This window comes from Salvelinus namaycush, unplaced genomic scaffold, assembly GCF_016432855.1.
Source record: "Salvelinus namaycush isolate Seneca unplaced genomic scaffold, SaNama_1.0 Scaffold1086, whole genome shotgun sequence".
Lineage (NCBI taxonomy): Eukaryota > Metazoa > Chordata > Actinopteri > Salmoniformes > Salmonidae > Salvelinus > Salvelinus namaycush.
Genome location: NW_024057771.1, coordinates 24,333 through 49,153, shown reverse-complemented (window position 1 = coordinate 49,153; position 24,821 = coordinate 24,333). Strand labels below are relative to the sequence as shown.

General features: G+C 45.4%; 2 protein-coding genes across 2 annotated transcripts in view; one reads left to right on the top strand and one right to left on the bottom strand.

The window, feature by feature from the left end:
* The window catches only part of LOC120035674 (protein-lysine methyltransferase METTL21C-like), an 8,390-nt gene extending 3,972 nt beyond the window's left edge, over positions 1–4,418 (bottom strand). Inside the window, exon 1 of the mRNA XM_038982242.1 lies at positions 4,361–4,418. Within this exon, the coding sequence (XP_038838170.1) occupies positions 4,361–4,418 (58 nt within the window). The remainder of the gene's footprint in view (positions 1–4,360) is intronic.
* Positions 4,419–8,101: 3,683 nt separating this feature from the next.
* Positions 8,102–18,095, top strand: LOC120035673 (protein-lysine methyltransferase METTL21C-like). The gene is made up of 5 exons (XM_038982241.1): positions 8,102–8,108; positions 13,786–14,015; positions 15,923–16,040; positions 17,372–17,617; positions 17,923–18,095. The coding sequence occupies exons 1-5, from the start codon at positions 8,102–8,104 to the stop codon at positions 18,093–18,095; spliced, it is 774 nt and encodes a 257-aa protein (XP_038838169.1).
* The last annotated feature ends 6,726 nt before the right edge of the window (positions 18,096–24,821 follow it).

The following is a 24,821-nucleotide window of genomic DNA, read 5'->3' as shown; positions in this document are numbered from 1 at the left end:
AGTGTACTTCAACTGCACTGATATATAGTATAGTAGCTGATGTTGTGTGATAGTTGGCTACTAATGGTACGTCAGCCCTCTCTTCAGGCTCAGCCTCTCCACACTTTGTAAACACAGCGTCCAACACTTGAGTTTTATCTCTCTCTCCCCCCTCCATAACTTCACTCGTCCTGCACCCTGTTTGGTAACAACATATTTTTTGCTGCTCACAGCCTGTCACGGCTACGTACTGTATACACCCAACAACTCCTCCCCCTCTAGCCTTATCATCCCCCATATGGACTGTAATGACACCCAGGACCCCCGCGCGGCGAAGTACCCACTCAAAGCCTGATTGGTGAAGTGCTGCAGAGATGGTTGTCCTTCTGGAAGGTTCTCCATCTCCGCAGAGGAACTCTGAGCTTCTCTGTCAAGTGCCACGGTTTTCTTGTCGCCTCCCTACCAAGGCCCTTATCCGCCCGATGCTTAGTTTGGCCGGGTTGGCAGCTCTAAGGAATATCTTGTGGTTCCCAAACTTCTTCCATTTTAAGATGATGGAGGCCACTGGTTCTTGGGGGAGACATTCAATGCTACAGACATTTTTTTTGGACCCTTCGCAGATCTGTGCCTCGACACATCCTGTCTCAGGAGCTCTACAGACAATTCTCTATCGAACTCCTGGTTTGGTTTTTAATCTGACATGCACGTCACTGTGTGACCTTATTAGACAGTAGTGCCTTTCCAAATCATTCCAATCATTGAATTTGCCACAGGTGGACTCTACAGTTTTGTAGAAACATCTCAAGGATCTGATTAATGGAAACAGGATCAACACTGAGCTCAATTTCAGATTCTCATAGCAAAGGGTCTAATACTTATGTAGATAATGTATTTATTTTGTTTTAATTTTGAATACTTTGTAAATATTTTGTTATGGGGTATTGTGTGTAGATTGATGAGGAAAAATGTTTAATTTTTCAATTTCGAATAAGGCTGTACGTAACAACATGTGGAAAAGTCAGAGGTCTGATACTTTCCAGTGTGCTGTATATCATTCGGACAACCTCCCTCCATTAAATTTTTTATCGATAAATTCATTATTCTGCCGTAAGTGCTGGTCATTATATTTTTTTCAATTCCGTTGGTAGGTTCACAATGTAGACGCAATGCTCTTTGTATTCGTGGCTTCGCGCTACGACATATTAACCTAGTACTAGTGACAATTTTGGTGTCCGTGTATAACTTACCATTCCTATGCCGGTAATTGGTTTTTGTGTAAATTAAGACATTCAAAGATAACACACATACATTTGCAACAAACTCCTCCTCACTATGTTAAATGATGAGTTTTTGCAATTATACAATAATATCCAATGTGAGTTAATTTGCATATCTTTGAAATTGTTGCAAAACACAGGATGATGCGTCCCGTTTGTTTATGTAACCGCCTTCTGCTGCTCACGCACACACACACCATACACAAAGCACACACACACACACACACACACACAGCACACACACACACACAACACACACACACCAAACCCACACACACACACACACACACACACACACACACACACAACAAACTAACACACAACACACAAACTAACACAACAGACCAGACATACAGACAGACAGACAGACAGAAACCAGACAGACAGACAGCGAGAGAGAACGAGTTGCTCTGGGTAGCTCTCTCCAACCCCACACGCCTCGTCACATCGCTGCATGGAAAGAGTCACTCCATTTGAAGGATGTCTCTAAATAAGAGTTTAAAACGGAGTCATTGAATCAGTCTGGCAACTTCATGGCTCCCTAATTAGGTTGAAAGCTACTGGTAATTTACTAAAGTTATTGAATCTTCATAATTTTGGTAAATCAGAAAATCCTATGACAATCTATCAAACTTTGGTATTTATATTGCAAATATTCATATAGTATTCATTTTTTTATTTAACGTGCCATATTGTCCATGAGGTTTCCTAGTAATATGGTTACAGAGAAAGCCTAATTAAATGAAAAAGCATCTAATCAACCATTGCATATTTTGGCACACACCCCACACAACACACACACACACACACCCACAGACACACACACACACACACACACACACACACACACACACCCACACAACACACACCCACACACACACACACACAAAACCCCCACCCAGTCTCCTGTAGCTCCGCTGCTGTTGTGATTAATGCCATGCCAGGCGATGTGGGTGGATTGGTTCTCTAACTGGCCTCTCTAGGAAGATATGTTAGTGTCCCAGGTGGCCCCCATTCCCTATGCCGGCCTACTTTTCACAAGGGTTCTGTTTCAAAAGTAAAGAACGATATATGGAATAGGATGCCATTTGGGATTACACTAGGGCCCTAATGGAGGGTACTTAAACTACTTCAGGAGCAAGCACTCTCTGATTAAGAGTCACAGGTTTGCCGTCCTATATTTCACTCTATCCCTATATAGTGCACTGTGGGCCCTGGTTCAACATTATGCAATGTAAACGGAATGGGTAACCATTTGGGCCACACACATAGAGTTTCTTCTTCTGCACAAAGTGTATTCATCCTAGACATGGGTTGGAGAGCTCCGGTGGTTCTATTGGCGTACCTACAGTGAGCACTAAGCAGACTTCTTGCACTCCTACCTTTATTATATAGATGCGGAAAGACCACTTTACAGTCAGATGGTTTACCCAGTAAATTGGTGCATTTTCATGGGTTTTCCCAGGGTGGTTCTTGTAAAAGTAGTGAAGCAGGTTTTGTAAACAACTGCAATGTTCGTGAAAAATGGAGACAAAGTCCTCATATCCTAACAAGCCTTATATCTAACAAGCCATTCATATCTACAAGCCTCATATCCTAACAAGCCTTATATATATAGGCTTGTTGTTTGTTTTATAGTATAATGGTCTGTTATAATATAGGCTTGTTAGATATAAGGCTTGTTAGATTATAGGCTTGTTAGATATAAGGCTTGTTAGATATAGGCTTGTTTAGATATAAGGCTTGTTAGATATAAGGCTTGTTAGATATAAGGTCTGTTTATATAACAGACCTTATATATACAAGCCTTATATCTCCTTCCGTGGCCTCCAATTGCTCCTTAAATACATGTAAAACAAATGCATGCTCGTTCAACCGATCACTGCTGCACCTGCCCGCCGTCCAACATCACACTCTGGACGGTTTTGACTTTCTGATGGTTTATTTTATTTATTTTATTTCACCTTTCATTTACCCAGGTAAGACAAGTTTTTAGAACAGTTCTCATTTGGACTGCGACCTGGCCAAGATAAGCATCAGCATTGACACATACCACAACACAGAGTTACACATGGAATAAACAAACATACAGTCAATATACAGTAAACAAAGAAAAACAAAAAGTCTATTAACAGAAACAGGTCAGGAACGTGACAGAACCCCCCCCTCAAGTGGCGAACTCCGGACGCACTCACCAAAAGTCTTAGGGGAGGGTCTGGGTGGGCATCTTCCCAGTGGCGGCTTCAGGCTCTGGGCGTGGTCCCAATCCCACCTATAGTCCAACCCCGCTTTTGTAGCCTCCTCCCAAGGACCACCCTCCAAATTAAACCCACCGAATTAAGGGGCAGGCACCGACTAAGGGGCATACCAGGAATGATGGCAAACACCGGATTGAGGGGCACAAACCGATTGGGATGGCGGATCCTGGCTGGCTGGCTCTGGCGGATCCGGCTTGGCTGGCTCTGGCGGATCTGGCTGGATGACGCTCTGGCTGTTCATGGCTGGATGACGGCTCTGGCTGGTCATGGCTGGAATGACGGCTCTGGCCTGGTCATGGCTGGATGACGCTCTGGCTGGTCATGGCTGGATACGGCTCTGGCTGGTCTGGCTGGCGGAAGGCTACTGGCTGAATGCCTGTCTGGCAGAAGGCTCTGGCTGCTCCTGTCTGTCGGAAGGCTTTGTCTGCGCCTGTCCTGGCGGAAGGCTCTAGCGGCTCCTGTCTGGCGGAAGGCTCCTAGCGGCTCCTGTCTGGTCGGAACGGCTCTGTAGTCCTCATGGCAGACGGCGGCTTTGCAGGCTCATGGCAGTACGGGCTGCTTTTGAAGTCTCATTACCGACGGGCATTCATGCGACGCTTGCAGACGGACAGGTCGACGCGTTGGGCAGACGGGCATGCAGCGCCGCTGGGCTAGACGGGCAGTTCAGGCGCCCGCTGGGCAGCCAGGCAGTTTCATGCGCCGCTGGTCAGACGTCAGACTCTGCCGACTGAGACGCACTGTAGGCCTGGTGCTGGTACCCGGAACTGGAGGTACCGGGCTAAGGAACAACGCACCATCAGCTAGTGCGCGGAACAACAACAGGGCACACTGGACTCTCAGGCGTACTATAGCTGGTGTCGTGGTACCTGGCACTGGGTGTTACCAGGGCTGAGGGCACACACATCATGGCGAGTCACGGGAGAAGGAACAGTTGCGTACAGGGCTCTGGAGACACACAGAGGCTTGGTGCGTGTGTAGGCACTGGTGGTACTGCGCTGAGGACAACGCTCCATAGGCTAGTTGCTGGAGTAGACAGGGGCTCTGGGGAGACGACTGGGAAGCCTGTGCTTGGTGTAGGCACAGAAGGGTACGAGCTATGTAGGGCAGAGGCAGGGGCATACCAAGGACCTCCGACAAAAAGGGTTTCAGGCTGGATTAGATTTGGTTTTAACGGTCATATCAGAAACCCGAGAGCTGGCGTATCCAGGTCAAATACTCATACCCAGGCCAAACGCTGACGAAATCAAAACAGTTTTTAATGGAGGTCAGAGTTACAAATTCCCCCTGATGACCTGTCTTGGGGTCTGCCCGGGGTCTGACACATGAGATTGCACTGCAGAAAGCCATATTCTATTACCCCTGTCCTCTGGTGGGTCTATGAGAGTAGAGCAGCTAGCAGACAGCCCTGTTCTGTTACCCCTGTCCTCTGTTCTGTTACCCCTGTCCCCTGTTCTGTTACCCCTGTCCTCTGTTCTGTTACCCCTGTCCTCTGTTCTGTTACCCCTGTCCTCTGTTCTGTTACCCCTGTCCTCTGTTCTGTTACCCCTGTCCCCTGTTCTGTTACCCCTGTCCTCTGTTCTATTACCCCTGTCCTCTGTTCTGTTACCCCTGTCCTCTGTTCTGTTACCCCTGTCCTCTGTTCTGTTACCCCTGTCCTCTGTTCTATTACCCCTGTCCTCTGTTCTATTACCCCTGTCCTCTGGTTGATCTATGAGAGTAGAGCAGCTAGCAGACAGCCCTGTTCTGTTACCCCTGTCCTCTGTTCTATTACCCCTGTCCTCTGTTCTGTTACCCCTGTCCTCTGTTCTGTTACCCCTGTCCTCTGTTCTGTTACCCCTGTCCTCTGTTCTGTTACCCCTGTCCTCTGTTCTGTTACCCCTGTCCTCTGTTCTATTACCCCTGTCCTCTGTTCTGTTACCCCTGTCCTCTGTTCTGTTACCCCTGTCCTCTGTTCTGTTACCCCTGTCCTCTGTTCTGTTACCCCTGTCCTCTGTTCTATTACCCCTGTCCTCTGTTCTATTACCCCTGTCCTCTGTTCTATTACCCCTGTCCTCTGTTCTATTACCCCTGTCCTCTGTTCTATTACCCCTGTCCTCTGTTCTATTACCCCTGTCCTCTGTTCTATTATATTACCCCTGTCCTCTGTTCTGTTACCCCTGTCCTCTGGTTGATCTATGAGAGTAGAGCAGCTAGCAGACAGCCCTGTTCTGTTACCCCTGTCCTCTGTTCTGTTAGCCCTGTCCTCTGTTCTATTACCCCTGTCCTCTGGTGGATCTATGAGAGTAGAGCAGCTAGCAGACAGCCCTGTTCTGTTACCCCTGTCCTCTGTTCTGTTACCCCTGTCCTCTGTTCTATTACCCCTGTCCTCTGTTCTATTACCCCTGTCCTCTGGTGGATCTATGAGAGTAGAGCAGCTAGCAGACAGCCCTGTTCTGTTACCCCTGTCCTCTGTTCTGTTACCCCTGTCCTCTGTTCTATTACCCCTGTCCTCTGTTCTGTTACCCCTGTCCTCTGTTCTGTTACCCCTGTCCTCTGTTCTGTTACCCCTGTCCTCTGTTCTGTTACCCTGTCCTCTGTTCTGTTACCCCTGTCCTCTGTTCTGTTACCCCTGTCCTCTGTTCTGTTACCCCTGTCCTCTGTTCTGTTACCCCTGTCCTCTGTTCTGTTACCCCTGTCCTCTGTTCTGTTACCCCTGTCCTCTGTTCTGTTACCCCTGTCCTCTGTTCTGTTACCCCTGTCCTCTGTTCTGTTACCCCTGTCCTCTGTTCTGTTACCCCTGTCCTCTGGTTGATCTATGAGAGTAGAGCAGCTAGCAGACAGCCCTGTTCTGTTACCCCTGTCCTCTGTTCTGTTACCCCTGTCCTCTGTTCTGTTACCCCTGTCCTCTGTTCTGTTACCCCTGTCCTCTGTTCTGTTACCCCTGTCCTCTGTTCTGTTACCCCTGTCCTCTGGTTGATCTATGAGAGTAGAGCAGCTAGCAGACAGCCCTGTTCTGTTACCCCTGTCCTCTGTTCTGTTACCCCTGTCCTCTGTTCTGTTACCCCTGTCCTCTGTTCTATTACCCCTGTCCTCTGTTCTATTACCCCTGTCCTCTGTTCTATTACCCCTGTCCTCTGTTCTGTTACCCCTGTCCTCTGTTCTGTTACCCCTGTCCTCTGTTCTATTACCCCTGTCCTCTGTTCTATTACCCCTGTCCTCTGTTCTATTACCCCTGTCCTCTGTTCTATTACCCCTGTCCTCTGTTCTGTTACCCCTGTCCTCTGTTCTGTTACCCCTGTCCTCTGGTTGATCTATGAGAGTAGAGCAGCTAGCAGACAGCCCTGTTCTGTTACCCCTGTCCTCTGTTCTGTTAGCCCTGTCCTCTGTTCTATTACCCCTGTCCTCTGTTCTATTACCCCTGTCCTCTGGTGGATCTATGAGAGTAGAGCAGCTAGCAGACAGCCCTGTTCTGTTACCCCTGTCCTCTGTTCTGTTACCCCTGTCCTCTGTTCTATTACCCCTGTCCTCTGTTCTATTACCCCTGTCCTCTGGTGGATCTATGAGAGTAGAGCAGCTAGCAGACAGCCCTGTTCTGTTACCCCTGTCCTCTGTTCTGTTACCCCTGTCCTCTGTTCTGTTACCCCTGTCCTCTGTTCTATTACCCCTGTCCTCTGTTCTGTTACCCCTGTCCTCTGTTCTGTTACCCCTGTCCTCTGTTCTGTTACCCCTGTCCTCTGTTCTGTTACCCCTGTCCTCTGTTCTGTTACCCCTGTCCTCTGTTCTGTTACCCCTGTCCTCTGTTCTGTTACCCCTGTCCTCTGTTCTGTTACCCCTGTCCTCTGTTCTGTTACCCCTGTCCTCTGTTCTGTTACCCCTGTCCTCTGTTCTGTTACCCCTGTCCTCTGTTCTGTTACCCCTGTCCTCTGGTTGATCTATGAGAGTAGAGCAGCTAGCAGACAGCCCTGTTCTGTTACCCCTGTCCTCTGTTCTGTTACCCCTGTCCTCTGTTCTGTTACCCCTATCCTCTGTTCTGTTACCCCTGTCCTCTGTTCTGTTACCCCTGTCCTCTGTTCTGTTACCCCTGTCCTCTGGTTGATCTATGAGAGTAGAGCAGCTAGCAGACAGCCCTGTTCTGTTACCCCTGTCCTCTGTTCTGTTACCCCTGTCCTCTGTTCTGTTACCCCTGTCCTCTGTTCTGTTACCCCTGTCCTCTGTTCTGTTACCCCTGTCCTCTGTTCTGTTACCCCTGTCCTCTGTTCTGTTACCCCTGTCCTCTGTTCTATTACCCCTGTCCTCTGTTCTGTTACCCCTGTCCTCTGTTCTATTACCCCTGTCCTCTGTTCTGTTACCCCTGTCCTCTGTTCTGTTACCCCTGTCCTCTGTTCTGTTACCCCTGTCTTCTGTTCTGTTACCCCTGTCCTCTGTTCTGTTACCCCTGTCCCCTGTTCTGTTACCCCTGTCCCCTGTTCTGTTACCCCTGCCCTCTGTTCTGTTACCCCTGTCCCCTGTTCTGTTACCCCTGTCCCCTGTTCTATTACCCCTGTCCTCTATTCTATTACCCCTGTCTTCTGGACACTGCATGAGCCAAACGGTTTTAAATAGCCGAGGATGCAGAGTATGTTGGTGACTCCCTGGAGTGTTTGTCAACATTCCTCCGTACAAATTACTGATTTGGCCTCCCGAGTGGCGCAGTGGTCTAAGGCACTGCATCACAGTGCTAGCTGTGCCACTAGAGATTCTGGGTTCGAGTCCAGGCTCAGTCGCAGCCGGCCGCGACCGGGAGACCCATTGGGCAGTGCACAATTGGCCCAACGTTGTCCGGGTTAGGGAGGGTGGTTTTGTCCGGCAGGGATGTCCTTGTCCCATCGCGCACTAGCGACTCCTGTGGGTGGCCGGGTGCACGAGGTCCGTTTTGGGTTACCAGGTGCACGAGGTCCGTTTTGGGTTACCAGGTGCACGAGGTCCGTTTTGGGTTACCAGGTGCACGAGGTCCGTTTTGGGTTACCAGGTGCACGAGGTCCGTTTTGGGTTACCAGGTGCACGAGGTCCGTTTTGGGTTACCAGGTGCACGAGGTCCGTTTTGGGTTATCAGGTGCACGCTGCACCAGCTGTACGGTGTTTCCACCGACACATTGGTGCCGCTGACTTCCGGGTTAAGTGGGCAATGTGTCAAGAAGCAGTGCGATATCCAATATGTATTGATAAGAGATGGGCGATGGCCAAGTAAAGTTGACCAAGTGGATTCCTCAAGCTCGGCATAACTTGAGACAGTGGTATTTTGGTGATCCAAACGAACCCGGGAATGAGAGAACTCTCTGTTTTTAATTAGGCCTCATTTATAAGTGTCCCTACAAGGAGACTAAATCAGACCCAGAGTAATAAACCTGGTCCAGATATACCAGCGTCAAGACAACACAGGTCACGACTCAGGTCAGATATTACAGCCACATACACTGAGTGGACAAAACATTAAGAACACCTGGTCCAGATATACCAGAGTCAAGACAACACAGGTCACGACTCAGGACAGATATTACAGCCACATACACTGAGTGGACAAAACATTAAGAACATCTGGTCCAGATATACCAGAGTCAAGACAACACAGGTCACGACTCAGGTCAGATATTACAGCCACATACACTGAGTGGACAAAACATTAAGAACACCTGGTCCAGATATACCAGAGTCAAGACAACACAGGTAGAATACAGCCTGAATAGAGATAGAATAGAGATAGAATAGAGCCTGAATAGAGATAGAATAGAGCCAGAATAGAGATAGAATAGAGATAGAATATATCCAGAATAGAGATAGAATAGAGATAGAATAGAGATAGAATAGAGCCAGAACAGAGATAGAAAAGAGCCAGAATAGAGATAGAATAGATCCAGAATAGAGCCAGAATAGAGATAGAATAGAGATAGAATAGAGATAGAATAGAGCCTGAATAGAGATAGAATAGAGCCAGAATAGAGATAGAATAGAGATAGAATATATCCAGAATAGAGATAGAATAGAGATAGAATAGATCCAGAATAGAGCCAGAATAGAGATAGAATAGAGATAGAATAGAGTCAGAATAGAGCCAGAATAGAGCCAGAATAGAGCCAGAATAGAGATAGAATAGAGCCAGAATAGAGCCAGAATAGAGTCAGAATAGGGATAGAATAGAGTCAGAATAGAGCCAGAATAGAGCCAGAATAGAGATAGAATAGAGCCAGAATAGAGCCAGAATAGAGTCAGAATAGGGATAGAATAGAGCCAGAATAGAGATAGAATAGAGTCAGAATAGGGATAGAATAGAGCCAGAATAGAGCCAGAACAGAGATAGAATAGAGCCAGAATAGAGATAGAATAGAGATAGAATAGAGCCAGAATAGAGATAGAATAGAGTCAGAATAGAGATAGAATAGAGCCAGAATAGAGATAGAATAGATCCAGAATAGAGATAGAATAGAGATAGAATAGAGTCAGAATAGAGCCAGAACAGAGATAGAATAGAGCCAGAATAGAGATAGAATAGAGCCAGAATAGAGCCAGAATAGAGTCAGAATAGGGATAGAATAGAGTCAGAATAGAGCCAGAATAGAGCCATAATAGAGTCAGAATAGAGCCAGAATAGAGATAGAATAGAGCCAGAATAGAGATAGAATAGATCCAGAATAGAGATAGAATAGAGCCAGAATAGAGATAGAATAGAGCCAGAATAGAGATAGAATAGAGTCAGAATAGAGCCAGAACAGAGATAGAATAGAGCCAGAATAGAGATAGAATAGAGTCAGAATAGAGCCAGAACAGAGATAGAATAGAGCCAGAATAGAGATAGAATAGAGCCAGAATAGAGCCAGAATAGAGTCAGAATAGAGATAGAATAGAGATAGAATAGAGCCAGAACAGAGATAGAATATAGCCAGAATAGAGCCAGAACAGAGCCAGAATAGAGCCAAAATAGAGCTAGAATAGAGCCAAAATAGAGCCAGAATAGAGCCAAAATAGAGCCAGAATGTAGCCAGAATAGAGCTAGAATAGAGCCAAAATAGAGCCAGAATAGAGCCAGAATAGAACCTTAATAGAGATAGAATAGAGATAGAATAGATCCAGAATAGAGATAGAATAGAGATAGAATAGAGCCAGAATAGAGATAGAATAGAGCCAGAATAGAGATAGAATAGATCCAGAATAGAGATAGAATAGAGATAGAATAGAGCCAAAATAGAGCCAAAATAGAGCCAGAATGTAGCCAGAATAGAGATAGAATAGAGCCAGAATAGAGCCAGAACAGAGCCAGAATAGAGCCAAAATAGAGCTAGAATAGAGCCAAAATAGAGCCAGAAGAGCCAAAATAGAGCCAGAATAGAGCCAGAATAGAGATAGAATATAGCCAGAATAGAGCCAGAATAGATCCAGAATAGAGCCAGAATAGAGCCAGAATAGAACCAAAATAGAGCCAGAATAGAGTTAGAATAGATCCAGAATAGAGTCAGAATAGAGTTAGAATAGAGTTAGAATAGAGCCAGAATAGAGATAGAATAGAGATAGAATAGAGATAGAATAGATCCAGAATAGAGATTTAATAGAGCCAGAATAGAGATAGAATAGATCCAGAATAGAGATAGAATAGAGTCAGAATAGAGCCAGAACAGAGATAGAATAGAACCAGAATAGAGATAGAATAGAGATAGAATAGAGCCAGAATAGAGCCAAAATAGAGTCAGAATGTAGCCAGAATAGAGATAGAATATAGCCAGAATAGAGCCAGAATAGATCCAGAATAGAGCCAGAATAGAGCCAGAATAGAACCAAAATAGAGCCAGAATAGAGCCAAAATAGAGCCAGAATGTAGCCAGAATAGAGCTTGAATAGAGCCAAAATAGAGCCAGAATAGAGATAGAATAGAGCCAGAATAGAGATAGAATAGATCCAGAATAGAGATAGAATAGAGCCAGAATAGAGATAGAATAGATCCAGAATAGAGATAGAATAGAGATAGAATAGAGTCAGAATAGAGCCAGAACAGAGCCAGAATGTAGCCAGAACAAAGATAGAATATAGCCAGAATAGAGCCAGAACAGAGCCAGAATAGAGCCAAAATAGAGCTAGAATAGAGCCAAAATAGAGCCAGAATAGAGCCAAAATAGAGCCAGAATGTAGCCAGAATAGAGCCAGAATAGAGCTAGAATAGAGCCAAAATAGAGCCAGAATATAGCCAAAATAGAGCCAGAATAGAGCCAGAATAGAACCAAAATAGAGCCAGAATAGAGTTAGAATAGATCCAGAATAGAGTCAGAATAGAGTTAGAATAGATCCAGAATAGAGCCAGAATAGAGCCAGAATAGAACCAAAATAGATCAAGAATAGAGTCAGAATAGAGTCAGAATAGAGTTAGAATAGATCCAGAATAGAGCCAGAATAGAGCCAGAATAGAGCCAGAATAGAGATAGAATAGAACCCGAATAGAGATAGAATAGAGATAGAATAGAGCCAGAATAGAGATAGAATAGAGATAGAATAGAGCCAGAATAGAGATAGAATAGAGCCAGAATAGAGATAGAATAGAGATAGAATAGATCCAGAATAGAGATAGAATAGAGATAGAATAGAGCCAGAATAGAGCCAAAATAGAGTCAGAATGTAGCCAGAATAGAGATAGAATATAGCCAGAATAGAGCCAGAACAGAGCCAGGATAGAGCCAAAATAGAGCTAGAATAGAGCCAAAATAGAGCCAGAATAGAGCCAAAATAGAGCCAGAATGTAGCCAGAATAGAGCTAGAATAGAGCCAAAATAGAGCCAGAATAGAGCCAGAATAGAACCAGAATAGAGATAGAATAGAGATAGAATAGATCCAGAATAGAGATAGAATAGAGATAGAATAGAGCCAGAATAGAGATAGAATAGAGCCAGAATAGAGATAGAATAGATCCAGAATAGAGATAGAATAGAGATAGAATAGAGCCAGATTAGAGCCAAAATAGAGCCACAATGTAGCCAGAATAGAGATAGAATAAAGCCAGAATAGAGCCAGAACAGAGCCAGAATAGAGCCAAAATAGAGCTAGAATAGAGCCAAAATAGAGCCAGAATAGAGCCAAAATAGAGCCAGAATGTAGCCAGAATAGAGCCAGAATAGAGCTAGAATAGAGCCAAAATAGAGCCAGAATAGAGCCAAAATAGAGCCAGAATGTAGCCAGAATAGAGCCAGAATAGAGCCAGAATAGAGCCAAAATAGATCAAGAATAGAGTCAGAATAGAGTCAGAATAGAGTTAGAATAGATCCAGAATAGAGCCAGAATAGAGCCAGAATAGAACCAAAATAGAGCCAGAATAGAGCCAGAAAAGAGTTAGAATAGATCCAAAATAGAGCCAGAATAGATCCAGAATAGAGCCAGAATAGAGCCAGAATAGAGCCAGAATAAAGCCAGAATAGATCCAGAATAGAGCCAGAATAGAGCCTGAATAGATCCAGAATAGAGCCAGAATAGAGCCAGAATAGAGCCAGAATAGAGTTAGAATAGATCCAGAATAGAGCCAGAATAGAGTTAGAATAGAGCCAGAATAGATCCAGAATAGAGCCAGAATAGAGCCAGAATAGATCCAGAATAGAGCCAGAATAGAGCCAGAATAGATCCAGAATAGAGCCAGAATAGAGTCAGAATAGAGCCAGAATAGAGCCAGAATAGAGCCAGAATAGAGCCAGAATAGAGCCAGAATAGAGCCAGAATAGAGATAGAATAGAGATAGAATGTTTTCATGCTGTATTTTTCATGCTGTATTTTTCATGCAGGAAGGAATATGAGGAGTATATGGACTGACATGTTATTTTGGGTGAGATGTTAGTTCCATTAGTTGCTTGACCGTACATTTAGTGTAACATAGTTTTCTGTGAGGCGGTCCATATGGGGGGATGATAGAGGCTAGAGGGGGGAGATCTGGGTGTCATTACAGTACGTAGCCTGTGACAGGCTGTGAGCAGCAAAAAAGATGTTGTTACCAAACAGGGTGCAGGAACGAGTGAAGTTAGGAAGGGGGGAGAGAGAGATAAAAACTCAAGTGTTGGACGCTGTGTTTACAAAGTGTGGGAGAGGCTGAGCCTGAAGAGAGGGCTGACTGTACCATTAGTAGCCAACCTATCAACACAACATCAGCTACTATACTATATATCAGTGCAGTTGAAGTAACTTTGTAATTTATCCGGTTTCTATGGATCCTTTATGCACACCTCACCAAGAGGAGAAGAAGACTGTGATCGTGAAGGAAGAGGAGGAGGAGGAAACTGTGATTGTGAAGGAAGAGGAGGAGGAGGAAGATGAAGATGAGAAAGATGATAGCGAGACAACAGTGATAGACGGTGAGGAGGAATCAGATGACAAAGCCAAGGAGACTGAACCCCAGCAGCAGAAGAAGCAGGCCTGGGCCCCCACTACCTACTCCACGTTTGGTAAAGAGGTGTTCTGCTACGTAGGAGAGGAGATCAGCATCTTGGAGGCCTTGGACTCTTACGGTGCTGTCATCTGGCCAGCGGTGAGTTAGTCTACTAGTTAACATGAAGTTCATAGATAACGATGATAGCAGTGACGACGATTAGGACGGAAGGAAGGAGGGAGATACCACAGTGGTCTGAAACTCCTGGTTTACAGACCACATCAGGCCTGCAAGTCACATTATTCTGGCTTTGCAAACGTGCTGGAATTATTATTGTAATCCAGCCAGATTGAGAAGATCCAACAGTTGGAACCTTTAATCTCCCTCAGCCTGCATAAGAATGACTGCCAGGGTATGAATATTCATTATTCAGACTTTAATCTCCCTCAGCCTGCATAAGAATGACTGCCAGGGTATGAATATTCATTATTCAGACTTTAATCTCCCTCAGCCTGCACAAGAATGACTGCCAGGGTATGCATATTCATTATTCAGACTTTAATCTCCCTCAGCCTGCATAAGAATGACTGCCAGGGTATGAATATTCATTATTCAGACTTTAATCTCCCTCAGCCTGCATAAGAATGACTGCCAGGGTATGAATATTCATTATTCAGACTTTAATCTCCCTCAGCCTGCATAAGAATGACTGCCAGGGTATGAATATTCATTATTCAGACTTTAATCTCCCTCAGCCTGCATAAGAATGACTGCCAGGGTATGAATATTCATTATTCAGACTTTAATCTCCCTCAGCCTGCATAAGAATGACTGCCAGGGTATGAATATTCATTATTCAGACTTTAATCTCCCTCAGCCTGCATAAGAATGACTGCCAGGGTATGAATATTCATTATTCAGACGTCCTAATTCATTTGAACTGGAACCGCCGTCTCAGTAACGGGGGCAATAAGTCCAACTTCTAATTAGTTTAGAAAAATGTATGTTATTTATGTTTGTGTATCATAAGATTAAATCAATCAATGTAATATGCAAAAACACAGGTATTGAAACCAACAATTCTAAAAATCAACCTACAATAGAGCATTCTGGGAAATATGATAAGTATGGATGTGGTATTAAGTGGTTTTGATTAAACATGAATTTGTAATTTTACTCAACGAGCTTGTTCAAATTCAGCTCACTTCGAGGATTTAACAAAGTAGCTCAAATTCTTTTCCTTTTGAAGTCCAATGAACTCACAGAATAATGCTGATTAAGTGTGGATGGAGGAGGATGATGATTGGTTAAATGTTTCACAGTGTGGATGGAGGAGGATGATTGGTTAAATGTTTCACAGTGTGGATGGAGGAGGATGATTGGTTAAATGTTTCACAGTGTGAATGGAGGAGGATGATGATTGGTTAAATGTTTCACAGTGTGGATGGAGGAGGATGATGATTGGTTAAATGTTTCACAGTGTGGATGGAGGAGGATGATTGGTTAAATGTTTCACAGTGTGGATGGAGGAGGATGATTGGTTAAATGTTTCACAGTGTGAATGGAGGAGGATGATGATTGGTTAAATGTTTCACAGTGTGGATGGAGGAGGATGATTGGTTAAATGTTTCACAGTGTGGATGGAGGATGATGATTGGTTAAATGTTTCACAGTGTGGATGGAGGAGGATGATGATTGGTTAAATGTTTCACAGTGTGGATGGAGGAGGATGATTGGTTAAATGTTTCACAGTGTGGATGGAGGAGGATGATTGGTTAAATGTTTCACAGTGTGGATGGAGGAGGATGATTGGTTAAATGTTTCACAGTGTGGATGGATGGACGATGATTAATGTTTAACAACTATAATGAAGGTTTCTACACCTGCATTGCTTGCTGTTTGGGGTTTTAGGCTGGGTTTCTGTACAGCACTTCGAGATATTAGCTGATGTACGAAGGGCTATATAAAATAAACTTGATTTGATTTGATTTTGATTCTATAGTAACTATGGTTGAAGTTCTAACAACTATAATGATGGTTTCTATAGTAACTATGGTTGCCTTCAGGCGTTGGCTCTGTGTCACTACCTAGAGACCAACGTTGAGCAGTTGAACCTGGTGGACAAGGCAGTGCTGGAGCTAGGAGCAGGCCCTGGCCTAGTGTCTATTGTAGCCACACTCCTAGGTGAGTCTGGACATTACATTTACTCATATTGTACATCTGAGGAGATCGGAGAGGTGTAAGTAATATGGAAACATTTATACCTAGCCTATCAAGGTGGCTAGCCAGGTGGAGGAGGTCCTAGCAAGGTGGAGGAGGTCCTAGCAAGGTGGAGGAGGTCCTAGCCAGGTGGAGGAGGTCCTAGCAAGGTGGAGGAGGTCCTAGCAAGTTGGAGGAGGTCCTAGCAGGGTGGAGGAGATCCTATCAAGGTGGAGGAGGTCCTATCAAGGTGGAGGAGGTCCTAGCAAGGTGGAGGAGGTCCTATCAAGGTGGCTAGCCAGGTGGAGGAGGTCCTAGCAAGGTGGAGGAGGTCCTAGCAGGGTGGAGGAGATCCTATCAAGGTGGAGGAGGTCCTAGCAAGGTGGCTAGCCAGGTGGAGGAGGTCCTATCAAGGTGGCTAGCCAGGTGGAGGAGGTCCTATCAAGGTGGATAGCCAGGTGGAGGAGGTCCTAGCAAGGTGGAGGAGGTCCTATCAAGGTGAAGGAGGTCCTACCAAGGTGGATAGTAAGGTGGATGAGATCCTATCAAGGTGGAGGAGGTCCTACCAAGGTGGAGGAGGTCCTACCAAGGTGGATAGCAAGGTGGAGGAGGTCCTATCAAGGCGGAGGAGGTCCTATCAAGGTGGAGGAGGTCCTATCAAGGTGTAGGAGGTCCTATCAAGGTGGAGGAGGTCCTATCAAGGTGGAGGAGGTCCTATCAAGGTGGAGGAGGTCCTACCAAGGTGGATAGCAAGGTGGAGGAGGTCCTATCAAGGCGGAGGAGGTCCTATCAAGGTGGAGGAGGTCCTATCAAGGTGGAGGAGGTCCTAGCAAGGTGGAGGAGGTCCTAGCAAGGTGGAGGAGGTCCTACAAAGGTGCAGGAGGTCCTATCAAGGTGGAGGAGGTCCTAGCAAGGTGGAGGAGGTCCTATCAAGGTGGTGGAGGTCCTAGCAAGGTGGAGGAGGTCCTATCAAGGTGGTGGAGGTCCTAGCAAGGTGGAGGAGGTCCTATCAAGGTGGAGGAGGTCCTAGCAAGGTGGAGGAGGTCCTATCAAGGTGGTGGAGGTCCTAGCAAGGTGGAGGAGGTCCTATCAAGGTGGAGGAGGTCCTAGCCAGGTGGATAGCAAGGTGGAGGAGGTCCAAGCCAGGTGGATATCAAGGTGGATGAGGTCCTGGCATTCTATACCACTTACACCTATCCAATCTTTTCAGATCTGCATGGTGTCCTAGGCGCTAGACGACTAGAGGCTAGGGGTTGATTTGGTACTGGCCACCTGTTTGTCTGTTAGTTAAATAACAGAGTGCTTCCTGTCCCCAGGTGCCTGGGTCACAGCTACAGACCTACCAGAGATCATAGGTAACCTGAGAGCCAACCTGCTCCGTAACACAAGAGGGCGCTGTAGGTACACTCCCCAAGCTGCAGCTCTGTCCTGGGGTCCTGACGTGGAACGCACCTACCCCAGAACCGTCTATCGCTATGACTACGTGCTGGCGGCTGACGTGGTGTATCACCATGACTACCTGGAAGAGCTGCTGTTCACCATGAGATACTTCTGCCGTCCAGGTTGATTGATTGATTGGTTGATTTGTTAAATTATTGATTGGTTGATTGATTGGTTGATTGGTTGATTTGTTCAATTAGTGATTGGTTGATTGATTGGTTGATTGATTGGTTGATTTGTTAAATTATTGATTGGTTGATTTGTTAAATTATTCATTGGTTGATTGATTTATTGACTGATTATTTCATTGGTTAATTGGTTGGTTGATTGGTTGGATGAATAGTTGATTTATTGAACAGTTTAAAGTACAACAAATCCCAGAATGTAAGACACGAAAGCCTTAAACAACTCATTTTATTTCCCTTAGGAACCACTCTGATCTGGGCCAACAAGGTCCGTTTTCCCACAGACCTGGTGTTCACTGAGGACTTCAAGAACACCTTCAACACCACCCTGCTGGCTGACATGGGAGAGGTTAAGATCTTCATGGCCACATGCAGAGAGACAGAGGAACACCTTAAACACCACCCTGCTGGCTGAGATGGGAGAGGTTAAGATCTTCATGGCCACATGCAGAGAGACAGAGGAACACCTTAAACACCACCCTGCTGGCTGAGATGGGAGAGGTTAAGATCTTCATGGCCACGTGCAGAGAGACAGAGGAACACCTTCAACACCACCCTGCTGGCTGACATGGGAGAGCTTTATGCCCATGTGTAAAAGATAGGGATTAGGGAAGACAAAGGAATAGTTAACATCCTGCAGACTATGCCAAATGTAACCAAGACTTCCTGTCTTTTCTTCTTCTTCTGAGAAATGCTTGAAGACAGAAGGCGGCCATCTTGGCTAATGGTAATGGACGTTGATGGACTACTGATGTTGTCAGTTGTTGATGTTTGATGTTCTACTTACCTGCTATATGTAGTACTTTATTGTTTACTTAGTTGTTACATGTAGTTTCTATTGATAATATTATTAAAGTATGTACTTTGCTGTCTTGTTCCATTCTGTATCCAAATATAATTTGTTATGGATATATAAAGCCTCTAGTAAAAGTCTACACACTCCTTGCACATTCACCTTTCGCTGCCCTAAACTTATCAAAACATGTATTACCTTGAATTTCTTTCCTGACAATCTACACAACCAACTCCACATCTTCAAAAGTAAAATAAAAATTATAGAAAACGTTACAAATTAAATCTGAAATGTCTCCCCCCCCCCCCGCCCAGAGTTAATGCTTGGTGGAAGCACCTTCGGCAGCCATTACAGCTGTGAATCATTTTGAATAAAGATTCTACCAACTTTACACAACTCTTAGGGAAACAGACACTCAGTGGCCAGTTTATTAGGTACACCCATCTAGTACTGGGTCGGAACTCCCTTTGCCTCCAGAACAGCCTGAATTCTCCGGGGCATGGATTCTACAAGGTGTGTGGTTCAAAGGACAGAAATTGGACAGCTCTCCGGTAAATAACCATACATTGACATATTTCTTATTGCCGAACAAACGTTTGGGGGTATGAGCCCTTCTTCAGCGTGCGAGGCAATGGTAATCAATGTCACAACAACAAAACCTCACAGGTGAGCATTATTCTAAATTTCAAGTCAGTATTGGCCCAATCCAGAGATCCCAGCAGAGGAAGCTGTGTGGGGAAACATGACAATCAAATGAAGACACGTAGACACACACAATACAATTACATTATGATGTCATTACCTGTCATTATGATGGCATTACCGGTCATTATGATGTCATTACCTGTCATTATGATGTCATTACCGGTCATTACCGGTCATTATGATGTCATTACCGGTCATTATGATGTCATTACCTAAATGTTTGGTCTATTTAGAACGTACTAGAAAAAGACCATTCCTCATTGAGAACTGCTAGAGTGATCAAGCGATCTAACCAATGTGTCTCTCTTTGGAGAATACATTTATCCCCATCTCCTCCACTAGGTGGTGCCTTCACCAATTCAACGCCCATATAACGTAAGGTACTTAGTTCATGATTATGGCTGTTGAAAGGCCTGGCAACAGGTGATTTTTCATCATGGTTGTGAATGGAGCTCCTATGCTCACATATCTTTGTCTTAAGTTGACGTTTGGTCTCACAGTAACCACATAATAAAAGGTTACAGGAACACTACAGGAGATATCCAACACATCACATGTTATTCTACCTCAGACCTTTATCAAATCAAATCAAATGTATTTATAAAGCCCTTCTTACATCAGCTGATATCTCAAAGTGCTGTACAGAAACTCAGCCTAAAACCCCAAACAGCAAGCAATGCAGGTGTAGAAGCACAGTGGCTAGGAAAAACTCCCTAGAAAGGCCAGAACCTAGGAAGAAACCTAGAGAGGAACCAGGCTATGAGGGGTGGCCAGTCCTCTTCTGGCTGTGCCGGGTGGAGATTATAACAGAACATGGCCAAGATGTTCAAATGTTCATAGATGACCAGGAGGGTCAAATAATAATAATCACAGTGGTTGTCGAGGGTGCAACAGGTCAGCACCTCAGGAGTAAATGTCAGTTGGCTTATCATAGCCGATCATTGAGAGTATCTCTACCGCTCCTGCTGTCTCTAGAGAGTTGAAAACAGCAGGTCTGGGACAGGTAGCACGTCCGGTGGACAGGTCAGGGTTCCATAGCCGCAGGCAGAACAGTTGAAACTGGAGCAGCAGCACGGCCAGGTGGACTGGGGACAGCAAGGAGTCATCAGGCCAGGTAGTCCTGAGGCATGGTCCTAGGGCTCAGGTCCTCCTCCGAGAGAAAGAGAGAATTAGAGGGAGCATACATTAATTCACACAGGACACCGGATAAGACAGGATAAATACTCCAGATATAACAGACTGACCCTAGCCCCCCGACACATAAACTACTGCAGCATGAATACTGGAGGCTGAGACAGGAGGGGTCGGGAGACACTGTGGCCCCGTCCGACGATACCCCCGGACAGGGCCAACCAGGCAGGACATAACCCCACCCACTCGCCGTAATGAGGATGGATAAGAGCGTTCCTCGTCATGGCATAACAGTGAATGCAGTTGTGACAAGGGAAATTGCCATCTGGTGTGATAGACATGAAATGCAATGCTTTTTTTCTTAGGCAAATCGGACCTTACTAAACAATCCCCCCTTGTTTAGGTAGGGGGGGGGGGGGGGGTCGCTGTGTACATTTACATTTAAGTCATTTAGCAGACGCTCTTATCCAGAGCGACTTACAAATTGGACAAGTCAGTTAAGAACAAATTCTTATTTACAATGACGGCCTAGAAACAGTGGATTAACTGCCTTGTTCAGGGGCAGAACGACAGATTTGTACCTTGTCAGCTCGGGGATTTGAACTTGCAACCTTTCAGTTACTTGCCCAACGCTCTAACCACTAGGCTACCCTGCCGTGTAATATGTAACAGTGTCTATTAACCCCTTCCTTGATCAACCTTGAGACGGGACTGTAGGTGGACACCAAAGTTGCAGAGGGAGGAGAGGAATTCCGTTGACATGGTTGACACAACACATTCAGCTCAGTTTGTCTTACTCTCTTTTTAAGGCAATTGTCCAATAATTCTTCTTTATACCGTCTTGCTGTCACGCCCTGACTTTAGTTATATTTGCTTCCTTTATTATTTGGTTAGGTCAGGGTGTGACAAGGGGTGGTTTGTTTAGTTTTTGTATTGTCTATGGGATTTTTGTATTGTCTAGGGGTTTGTAGGTTTATGGTGGCCTGAATTGGTTCCCAATCAGAGACAGCTGTTTATTGTTGTCTCTGATTGGGGAGCCTATTTAGGTTGCCATTTTCCATGTTGGTTTGGTGGGTAGTTGTCCATGTTTAGTTGCCTGTGAGCACTACGTTGGTTTCACGGTTCGTTTGTTAAGTGTTCTTCGTTGAATTAAAAGATGTATTCCAATCGCGCTTTAAACGGCCACTTGACACTTGCGTTGAATCGTTCACATTCATCTTTGGCATGTACATCAAATGATAAATCAGAGTTACAAAATGTGCCTAATGCGAATGAGTTTTCTACATGGTTAACTGTTTCTTAATGAGGGTGTTTGATAACTGCTGAACTGGAGGAAGTGATTTCTATTCATGTCTTTTCTGTACATCTCAGTGTGTAAGCCATTGCTATCTTTCTTAACCGAAACATCCAAAAAAGGAAACATGTTTTTTATCGGATACTAACGTAAATTTAATTCTTAACCGAAACATCCAAAAAGGAAACATGTTTTTTTATCGGATACTAACGTAAATTTAATTCTTAACCGAAACATCCAAAAAGGAAACATGTTTTTTTATCGGATACTAACGTAAATTTAATTCTTAACCGAAACATCCAAAAAGGAAACATGTTTTTTTATCGGATACTAACGTAAATTTAATTCTTAACCGAAACATCCAAAAAAGGAAACATGTTCTTTATCGGATACTAACGTAAATTTAATTCTTAACCGAAACATCCAAAAAGGAAACATGTTTTTTTATCGGATACTAACGTAAATTTAATTCTTAACCGAAACATCCAAAAAGGAAAGATGTTCTTTATCGGATACTAACGTAAATTTAATGGACGGAATCCTGCAATTCAAGACCATCACCTGACCAAATCAACAAAATGTCATCGATATATCTCAAATGCTTTGATAAACTTAGAATAGGGATTATTATCGGATACAAAGTCCAACTGAACTTTCCCCATAAATACATTTGCATAATTAAACACAACTGGCGATCCCATAGCAATTCCTTGAACTGATAATAACAGTCTTCAAACTTAAAATAATTCTTAGTCAATATTTAATTAGTCAAGCTCAACAGGAAGTCAGTGGGGGGATCCAGTTCTGTTATTTGATTCAAATATTGTTTCACGACATGTGAATCCTCTTGATGAGGAATATTCATACCAAGGCCAAAGACATCCATAATACACAACAAGTCATTCAAGTCCACTGAACAAGTCTCTAATTTCTTCAAAAAAGTCTGTAGCGTGCTTGAGGTAAGAGGGTAACATATGCACCAGATCCCTAATGTGATAATCCACATATTGAGAAAGTGGCTCAGTTAGGGATTTATTACCCGAAACAATTGGTTAGCCTGTAGCTCAATTGGTATCAACGGAGCTAATGTGTGCCAGGAAAGCATTCCCCACACCTTTATACCACCGTCACCAGCCTGTACCGTTTGACACCAGGCACCATTACACCACCGTCACCAGCCTGTACCGTTGACACCAGACACCATTACACCACCGCCACCAGCCTGTACCGTTGACACCAGACACCATTACACCACCGCCACCAGCCTGTACCGTTGACACCGTTGACACCAGGCACCACAACACCACCGCCACCAGCCTGTACCGTTGACACCAGACACCATAACACCACCGCCACCAGCCTGTACCGTTGACACCAGGCACCATAACACCACCGCCACAAGCCTGTACCGTTGACACCAGACACCATAACACCACCGCCACCAGCCTGTACCGTTGACACCGTTGACACCAGGCACCACAACACCACCGCCACCAGCCTGTACCGTTGACACCAGGCACCATTACACCACCGCCACCAGCCTGTACCGTTGACACCAGACACCATTACACCACCGCCACCAGCCTGTACCGTTTGACACCAGACACCATAACACCACCGCCACCAGCCTGTACCGTTTGACACCAGGCACCATAACACCACTGCCACCAGCCTGTACCGTTTGACACCAGGCACCATAACACCACCGCCACCAGCCTGTACCGTTTGACACCAGACACCATAACACCACCGCCACCAGCCTGTACCGTTGACACCAGGCACCATAACACCACCGCCACCAGCCTGTACCATTGACACCAGACACCATAACACCACCGCCACCAGCCTGTACCGTTTGACACCAGACACCATTACACCACCGCCACCAGCCTGTACCGTTGACACCAGGCACCATTACACCACCGCCACCAGCCTGTACCGTTGACACCAGACACCATTACACCACCGCCACCAGCCTGTACCGTTGACACCAGGCACCATTACACCACCGCCACCAGCCTGTACCGTTGACACCAGACACCATTACACCACCGCCACCAGCCTGTACCGTTGACACCAGACACCATTACACCACCGCCACCAGCCTGTACTGTTGACACTAGGCACCACAACACCACCGCCACCAGCCTGTACCGTTGACACCAGACACCATTACACCACCGCCACCAGCCTGTACCGTTGACACCAGGCACCATTACACCACCGCCACCAGCCTGTACCGTTGACACCAGGCACCATTACACCACCGCCACCAGCCTGTACCGTTTGACACCAGACACCATTACACCACCAGCCTGTACCGTTGACACCAGGCACCACAACACCACCACCACCAGCCTGTACCGTTTGACACCAGACACCATTACACCACCAGCCTGTACCGTTGACACCAGGCACCATAACACCACCGCCACCAGCCTGTACCGTTTGACACCAGACACCATAACACCACCGCCACCAGCCTGTACCGTTGACACCAGGCACCACAACACCACCGCCACCAGCCTGTACCGTTGACACCAGGCACCACAACACCACCGCCACCAGCCTGTACCGTTGACACCAGACACCATAACACCACCGCCACCAGCCTGTACCGTTGACACCAAGCACCATAACACCACCGCCACCAGCCTGTACCGTTTGACACCAGACACCATAACACCACCGCCACCAGCCTGTACCGTTGACACCAGACACCATAACACCACCGCCACCAGCCTGTACCGTTTGACCCCAGACAGGATGGGGACATGGACTCATGCTTTTATAGCTGTTTTTAGCTGATGGGAACGGAACCCAGGTCGTCTGCTGCAATAACCAATCCGTGACTGACGAGTTGTGCGTTCTAACGTTGAATCAAACAGTAACTGAATGTCTGGATGCCTGTCTACCTGCTTTACATAGCAAAGCCACGGCCACACGACTCCATGTCTGTATGAGCCAACCGTTTACTGTCAACTGACCCTTGTATATGTATATCCATTGTTTTTGTCAAATTTTGCTCTGTAAAATTAGGATGGGAATCATTGACGGACAGCAATATTCAAACCATGTCTCTGATTATCAAGCTAATTTAAGTCAGTACTGAGACTGAACCAATCAGGAACACTCAACACCTCTTTAGAAAGCCCTTCTTGTGTGTCTTTGGTATTCAAATGTGTGTAACGTCCCGGTGAAAAATCTAAAGTCTGTCC

Bases quoted from the DNA above. Each gene is read 5' to 3' on its own strand.
- LOC120035673 (XM_038982241.1), top strand. The intron at 16,041-17,371 runs GTGAGTCTGGAC...TCCTGTCCCCAG, and splicing joins TATTGTAGCCACACTCCTAG to GTGCCTGGGTCACAGCTACA. The intron at 17,618-17,922 runs GTTGATTGATTG...TATTTCCCTTAG, and splicing joins GAGATACTTCTGCCGTCCAG to GAACCACTCTGATCTGGGCC.